Below are 8340 nucleotides of genomic sequence, written 5' to 3' on the forward strand. Positions count from 1 at the left end.
TAGTATCCAAATTATAAAAAATAAACATAATTAAACAAGTAATATAAAAATTAAGTATATAATTCATTCAACGTTTTATTAACAAATAAATATAACCTAACATAAATTAATCAAAATAAATAAATAAGGTCTAATGATCATTAGCACCCGGGTCCAAGGGTGGGTTTATCAAGATTCTATATAATTGAAGTATGATATATGAATCCTGAACGCCCTGCTTGCGGTGCGCACATATAATGTATATATGTGTGAACCCTTGGGTGGGCAAAAGTAAAATTGCACTAATTTTGACGTTATTTTACTAATCACGTGAAAATAACGTTAAAAGTGGCGGAAGGTTAATCAGGCATCATGTGGTGGCGTTGATAGCCTAAAGACAAGGGCACATGCACCAATCAGCCGGTGTCCCGATGATTGAGTGTTATGTGTCTTATGTCCAAGGCTTGATTCAAAACTACTATCGAGCCGGGGGTCTCACCGGAAGCAGCCTCTCTATCCCTATGGGATAGAGGTAAGGCTGTCTACATCTTACCCTCCTCAGACCCTACCATAGCATTGCTATTGGTGGGATACACTGAGTACGATGATGATATATGAATCCTGAGAGTCTTGGGTGAAGAAGTAACAAGAAGATGTTAAATCTTTCAACACCTTCAACAGGACCCATCCTCACCCCAAACCCTAACACCAAAACCCCTTTTCGCTTAAAAATCTCTACAATCAAACTCTTGAAGCCAATCTCCACAAAACCTCCTCGTCTCAGATGTCAATACTCCGACCAACAACAACAACAAAGAACCGATGCTCCTAAAGTGTTCATTGGCCATTCCATCTATAAAGGCAAGGCTGCGCTTACGGTCGAACCTCGTCCACCCGAGTTTGCCCCTTTAGATGTAAGTAACATGCTTGACTTCAGAAGTCAAAATGTGTGTCTAATTAATTTGTTGTTTTCACAGTCAGGGGCGTTTAAGCTGACAAAGGAGGGTTTTATATTGCTTCAATTTGCGCCTGCCGCGGGTGTTCGCCAGTATGATTGGAGTAGAAAACAGGTTACTTTATTTTCGCATATCAGAAATTCATAATTAGTTTTGCTAAACACATCAACCTGAGGCTGTTCACTACCCCAGCCTAGCCAAGTTCTGCCCGTGCTCTCGTAATGGTTTGTTAACGAGTCTGGCTGAGCTGGCTCAAGTTGTAAACGAGCTGAACCGACTCTGGCTTCGTTTGTAAACGAGCCGAGCCGAGCCGAGCCAAGGTTGCTTGTGCTCAACTGCTCATATCAGTTTGTAAACAGGTGGAGCTTAGTTAGCTGCGTTTTGTAAACGATTTGAATTGAGTTCGACTTGAGCGAGTTTCAAGTCGTGAGCTATTATATATAGGGGATGGTTCTACGCAAAAGACAACTTTTTGCAAGAACATAAAGAACAAATGAATCATTCATTTTCTCAATTTAGAAAAAAAAAATATATAGTACAAGAAAATGACTGAAATGCAATGGACACTCATCTCTTCTAAATTCTAAAAGAATATATAAATCACATTTGTATATATATATAACCTACACATGTTTAAATCATGTCTAGGTATATTTCCTACACATGTGTAGGTAAACATCTAAAAAAGGAAAAAAAGAACATATGTACAAATTAGTTTAATCGTTTTTATGTGCATAACATAGATATATATTTGTATGTACAAAGCAATTTTCTTTTTATGAGCCATTGATAGAAGAAATTAAAAGATTTAGGTTTGTTAATTTTGTTTTCACAATAATTTAGTCTTTTGTAATGAACCCAAGTATGCATGTATGTATATATATCTATGTGTGTCAATCAATCAATCAATCAATCATACCCAGTAAAATCCCACCGACAGCAGAGCTATAGGTAGGGTCTGGGGAGGGTGGGATGTAGGCACACCGTACCTCTATCCAAAGGAATAAAGAGGTGGCTTCCAGAGAGACCCTCGGCTCTAAGAACATGTGTATGAAGCAAAAAAAGGAAATCAAAGTTTAACAGTTATATAAAAAACTACTACTAATTATAATAATATTAATAAAAAGGTCACAGTTTAACCGCAATATAAAAGCTAATAATAATAATAATAAAGTATGTAAGGGAAATACCATTATGGTATGTGACCTAAATAAGTTAAGTCTAAGCCCTAAGGTATTCAATTCTCTCTAAAAATCCTTAACTTTAATTCTACTTCTCCACGAATTCCTATCCTCAACCATGTCCTCAGAGAGGTTTAGGTCTATCAAATCATGCCTAATCCTCTCATCCCAAGTCAATTTCGGTCGTCCTCTACCCCTCCTCCCCTCTATAGTAATGTTTTCTACGGATCTAACAGGATTCGTCGTCTGTCTTCTCTTTACATGTCCAAACCATCTCAATCTCCACTCTCTTATCTTGTCTGCTATGTTCGCCACCCCTAATCTCTCGCGAAGCACAACGTTTCTTATTCTGTCTAGCCTTGTGTGCCCACACATCCAACGTAGCCCCTTTCATTTATTTAATTTACGAATGGCCCCTTTCATTTATTTAATTTACGGATATCTTACATACTTTTCTTTTATTACACCTTTTAGATACAACATTTTCAAACGGGTTACAAATTTAGTCCCAACTCACAGATGGGGTTAAACGAGCCGAATCCAGCTCGGCGTGGTATGTAAATGATTCAGTCCGAGCTGGCTTAGTCTGTAGACGAGTTGATATGAGTGAGTTTTTTTCGTGCTTTTTTTAAGCGAGTTTTTTACATGCTTTTTTCAAGCCACGAGCTATTTGAACAATCCTTCTTGCAACTTCAAGTCACAAATCACTATAATCACTTATGTTACAACATGAAAGTAACAATCTTATCAATAAACGAAAGCCTTGCAATATTCAAGATACACCCTTTATTCATACCATAACAATTTTTACAAATCAACATTCTTTACACCTAAATAGGCCCTTTGAACGAAGCAAGTTTTGTTTTATTCATAAACTGATCATAAACAACAAGGGCTACATAGGTTTTAGGTTTATCATAATGGGCACCATCTTTAACCGCGATCGTTAGGTTGTACTTCGTTCCATACCCTAGAAGGACCTCAGCTTTGACCAATTTATGGAACACGAGGTTGCTATTCGCCTTATAGTTGTGTTCTCCCACTGCAAACTTCCCAAATTTCAACACTTTTGTGTCGGTTAGATTCTTGATGGGAATCCAACTATCGGCATGTGTTTTGTCTGCAAACGAAGGGGAGGTATTGCAGAAAATGGAACCCAAAAAGAAGATGAGTATTGTAAGAAGAAGAGTTTGATAGTTTGAACTCATTTTGTGTCTGAACAAGATTAGGGGTGTGGTAGTTATTTATGGAGGTAAGTTCACAACTTCACATTAAATATGATGTGTATAGCAAGGTTCAAAACATGTGAAGTTTTCTTTTTCTTTTTTTTAAGTTTTTTTTATGGATTTTTATTTTTGTATTTTTTGAAGTTTGAAGTAAGTTACTATCTGAGTCATATGTCAAATAAATTTATATATGATTAACAAAAAAATTTAACAATAATAATTAACATTGTATTGCTACATGCTATTCAATATTGGCATCGTCATAAACTTCGTGACAACATCTTCGTAATTATAGAATTAATATAAATTAAGAAAATAGGAGTGTAAACAAGCCAGAGATCGACTGTTCTCGAGCTCAACTCATTTACCTTAAAGAGAGACTGAGCTTGTCTTTAGAGTATATGGCATAATATTTAATAATTTAGTTATTCTTATCTTATATATATATATATAATAATTATTATTAAATAAATATCTATAAGTACATTATTTAAAAATTTCATAACTAATAGTCTCATAAGCCAGCTCGAGCTTGGAACCGAAGCTTGGCTCGATTCGAGCTTTTACCGATCCGATCTCGAGTAGTTCACGAGCAGGTTGGCTCGTTTACACACCCCCTTGTATGAAAGTGTTCTTTTGATTAACCTTAAAAATATTATAGCTACTTTCGAATTCAAAAGGTGTAACAATATGCTGCAAAGTGAATGTTAGACAAACTTTTACAAGAAATCCTGTATTTAGAATGTATTTTATTGTATGTTCACATGAAACACAGTGGTATATTCTCATAATAAACATGTTAGATGCAAGACCATGTAAGTTCACATGATGTATAGTGCTATATTAGATGATAAAAAACATGTGACCAGAAGCCTATATGTTGCTGACCTGGCATCAGTTGTGCCATGTGGCATCGGTCTTTTCGTGTGAAATTTTTGAAAAGAAATTCTTATTACTTTGTTTTAAATAAATTACGATATAAACACGCAAAACAATTATTTATAATGTTCTAAACACGCGCACTAACACTTCAGTTGATATTACATTTTCTATCTGAAATTAAAAGCATAATCTTTCCTAAGTAAATCTCAATTTAAAAACCTTATGGCGCGTTCGTTTCACGGAATGGAATGGAATTGGAATTTGCATAGGATTTGGAATTTGAAGGAATTGGATTTGGAATCTGAACATTCCAATAGGAATTGGATTTGGGGGGAACTGAAATCCAAATAATGTGTCCGTTTGACAAATGAATAGGAATCAAAGAGTTTTTTTTTTTTTTTTTTTTTTTTTTAACAATGATAACGGCGAAAGCATTTTAGTTTTTTTAGATTTTTTGTTTTTTGTTTATATTTTGCGTTATGATTTTTTTAATTATATTTTTATGGGTTTTCTATTAAGATAAAAAACCCCTCAAAAAAATATTCAAATATCATAGAAAAAAATTCATAACTCAAAATATAAATTAAAAACAAAAAAAGTTAAAAAGCTAAAATGTTTTATTCGTTGTCCTCGTTTTAAAAAAAAAAAAACTCGAGATAAGATTCCAATGAATTTTTTTGAATTCCTCCGCATTTTGGAAGGATTTGAAATCCCTGTATTTAAAGGAATTTGAATGAATTGAATTCGAATTCCAATTTTTTGAACCGAACACACGAAAATGGAATTAAGATTCCAATTGCAACGAAACGAACACGCCATGTCATGGGATTTTAATTCCAATTCCTTTGAATTCCCACGAATTCTGTGAAACGAACACACCCTATAAGTTTAGAAAATTCATGAAACCATGATCAAATTAAGAATCTATTATTCATGGATTGTTCAAATTGTGACTAATCTAATCTGCTTGTTATTTTGTATTTATATGAATTTATTATCTATATACTAAATAACACTTTATTGTAATAACTTTGGAGTAATATTATTACTCTTACCACAATATAGTGAAATTCTTGCCAGTTGACCGTCTTTTTGTTGATTATAATTCTTCATCCATGCTACTCATTAAGAATTTAATAATTACTTTTGCATTTAGTAAGCTTTATTCATAATTTCAGGTATTCTCCTTATCGGTTACTGAAATCGGAAGCCTTATCAGTCTTGGTGCAAGAGATTCATGTGAATTCTTTCACGACCCGTTTAAAGGAAAAAGGTTAATGTTTCTTCAACCATTATCGTTATAAGGGTAAAATGGTCTTTTTATTTTGCTGAATCGTACGGGTTTTTTTGCAGCGATGAAGGTCGGGTTAGGAAAGTTTTGAAGGTGGAGCCGCTCCCAGATGGATCTGGCCACTTCTTTAATCTCAGTAATAATTTTTATTTTATCTTTTTTTATATAGAATATGTTTTTTGAAATTATATATATTTAACTAAATGGTTTGATGAATTGAAGGTGTTCAAAACAAGCTTATAAACATGGATGAAAGCATTTATATCCCTGTTACAAAGGCAGAGTTTGCTATACTCATCTCAGCTTTTAATGTATGTTCTTCTTCACATCCACTAGGTTTTGATTTTCATATATTAAACTGTATATTTTAGAAGAATAAATAGTCAAGGGTTAAAGTGTAAGTTTTTATAAACGGTACACTAGTAGTCTCACCTGATTCAAGGACCATCTTTGAAAGCAAACATTGTTCATAGTGACCGAATTTGTAAAATTGAAGACCAAATCCTCAAACGATAGGGACGGTTTGTGTAATTTACTTTTATATTTAAAACGAATTATTTTTACTAAATTTTAACTTTTGGTTGTCAAATGTACTTTTTCAATTGCACTCAACTATTAAACCATTTTAGTTTGTTCTTTTTTTTACAATGGTACCACTTTTCTTGAAATATATATAAAAAAAAAGAACTATGTTACTTTTTGGGATTATTTTTTGGAAACTGGTGATGTTTGTATTAATGAGCACTTTCTAACATTTGTGTGTTATGCAGTTTGCTGTGCCATACCTTTTGGGGTGGCATACCTTTGTGAATTCCATCAAACCGGAGGGCACAACCGGTTTGAACAATGCTAATTCGCGATCTGGTGCTGATTTAGAATGGAGCAGATAGTCAGTCATTATTATTATTGCTAGTGTTACTGGGGAATGTGCTTTTGAGTCAGTTTGTGTTTGTTATGACTACAAATTAGGTGGTTTTTTTCTTAAGCTAGTTTCTTTAGATTTTCTGAATGCAACTTTCAGAATCTTTGGTTTGTGTGTGTTTTGATATTTAACTTAAAATATCAGCTTAATTGATGTCTGTATTCATTCATAGTTTGTTTCTTATACATGATCAAGAATTATGACAATAAGGATGTGCTTGTAGATATCACCAATGCTCTTTTAATGAAAATATGCACATAAAAAACAACTTTGTAAACTGAAACTTTTCTAATGTTAATGTGGAGTTAAGTTGGTGATAAGTGTTGTTACGCCGTGCAAAACTTTCAGTCTAGATAGCTAGGGTAGTAGAATAGCTTATACAAGGAGTATTAAGTTAGTAGTAAAGCCCATTCATTGGTAAGGTGTGTAGATTGTGAGATGAGGACACGCCTCTGCTCTAGACGTGAAAAAAAAAAACGGTTCCGGACCCGAACCGGTGTACCCGACCCGGAACCGGTTTATGGTCGTACCCCGTGTACCCAAAACCCGGTTTGGGTATTTATATACCCGAAAGCCCAACCCGGTTCTATATATTATCCCTAAACGGTTCCTACCCGGTTCCTGTTCCAAACTGGTTCCGGTTCCTACCCGGAATAACCGGTTCCGCCGGGTATTTTACATTAAATGCTGATGCAGCTCAAAATATAGCCGTTGAAACCGGTTTTTGTTGTCCAAAACCCTATATAAGTTGATTATTTAACCACTGTTTCACCACCAAACTCAAAAACACTCAAAAATACTTCTCGTTTTACAACCCCGACCAACATACGCCTCACTTCCACCACTTCTTAGTTGTTACTATGGCAACCACCAAAAAGTCTAACAACAAGGCTAACAAGAACGCTACTCCATCCGTTTTTATTTACACGGTTCGTGTTGAAGATGACCCACAAGTTATTGCGGTCCTCGAGCATAACCGCAACAAAGAAATATGGAAGAGTTGGGATTTGGTTATAGTGATCGATAGTGATACTAAGGCTCATTGCAGATTTTGGACACTTTCTTAAAGCACGATTCGAACTTGACTTTAAAAAAACACCTCGACAACAAATTTTGTAAGGCCTTGAAAGAAGTTCACGCAACCGACCAAGTCGAATTGGGTAAAGATTGTACACTCTTTCATTACAACACGAACCGGGTTCAAGATAGAATGGAAAAGTTCGTTATTCAACGAGGTTTTCCGTTTAACCACTTTGATAACCCGGAGTTGACGGCCTTGATTCGAGAAACTCTACAACCGCGATACACACATGTAAGTCGTACTACCCTTAGACGTCATTGTATCAAATTGTGGGAGTGTGCAAAAAAAAAGAGTTAATCGACTTTTTTCAAACTTTATAATCGATGGTGAGTTTAACTAGTGATGTTTGGTCGGCACCACACGGGTTACCCGAATCATACACTTGTGTCACCGCTCATTGGGTTGATCCGGTGCCTTGGCAATTGATGAAACGCATCATTGCTTTAGAAAACTTCTCGTACCCACATACCGCCGAAAAATTGTTTGAATTGGTGGATGAGGTTATAACGACTTATAACTTGAAAAATAAAATATTTTCGATGTCGTTTGACAACGCATCAAACAATTCAAAGGCGGCCGAAAAATTTATCATAAAATATTCACCACCTTGTTATAGGAATTTTTTTTCATGTTCGATGTGTTGCACATATTATCAATTTGGTTGTTCAACAAGGTCTCGGCAATGAAAACATGGGTCAAGGTTTAACTTGCTTTAGACTTATGTTACAAGATGTTTTCAAAAGTGGTAAAAGAAGACATCTTGAATATAAGAACTATTGCAAATCGGTTGAAAGAAAATTTTTGGGGCTGAATAGAGACGTT

The 8340-nt window shown here is 34.8% G+C and overlaps 1 protein-coding gene across 1 annotated transcript; it reads left to right on the plus strand.

The window, feature by feature from the left end:
- Nucleotides 1–632: 632 nt before the first annotated feature.
- On the plus strand, nt 633–6446 carry LOC143565291 (single-stranded DNA-binding protein WHY1, chloroplastic-like). Its single transcript, XM_077052300.1, has 6 exons — nt 633–893; nt 957–1049; nt 5403–5497; nt 5578–5651; nt 5738–5826; nt 6286–6446. The coding sequence occupies exons 1-6, from the start codon at nt 633–635 to the stop codon at nt 6403–6405; spliced, it is 732 nt and encodes a 243-aa protein (XP_076908415.1). The 3' UTR covers nt 6406–6446.
- The last annotated feature ends 1894 nt before the right edge of the window (nt 6447–8340 follow it).

This window comes from Bidens hawaiensis, unplaced genomic scaffold (genome assembly GCF_021521415.1).
Source record: "Bidens hawaiensis isolate Kalapana, Puna unplaced genomic scaffold, B.hawaiensis_p1.1 tig00022315_1, whole genome shotgun sequence".
NCBI lineage: Eukaryota > Viridiplantae > Streptophyta > Magnoliopsida > Asterales > Asteraceae > Bidens > Bidens hawaiensis.

What these genes read in the sequence shown, in the direction of transcription:
- LOC143565291 (XM_077052300.1), top strand. Translation starts at nt 633, where the DNA reads ATGTTAAATCTTTCAACACCTTCAACAGGACCCATCCTCACCCCAAAC. An exon ending in GACCCGTTTAAAGGAAAAAG is followed by an intron (nt 5,498 to 5,577) that starts GTTAATGTTTCT and finishes GTTTTTTTGCAG; the next exon opens with CGATGAAGGTCGGGTTAGGA. An exon ending in TACTCATCTCAGCTTTTAAT is followed by an intron (nt 5,827 to 6,285) that starts GTATGTTCTTCT and finishes TGTGTTATGCAG; the next exon opens with TTTGCTGTGCCATACCTTTT.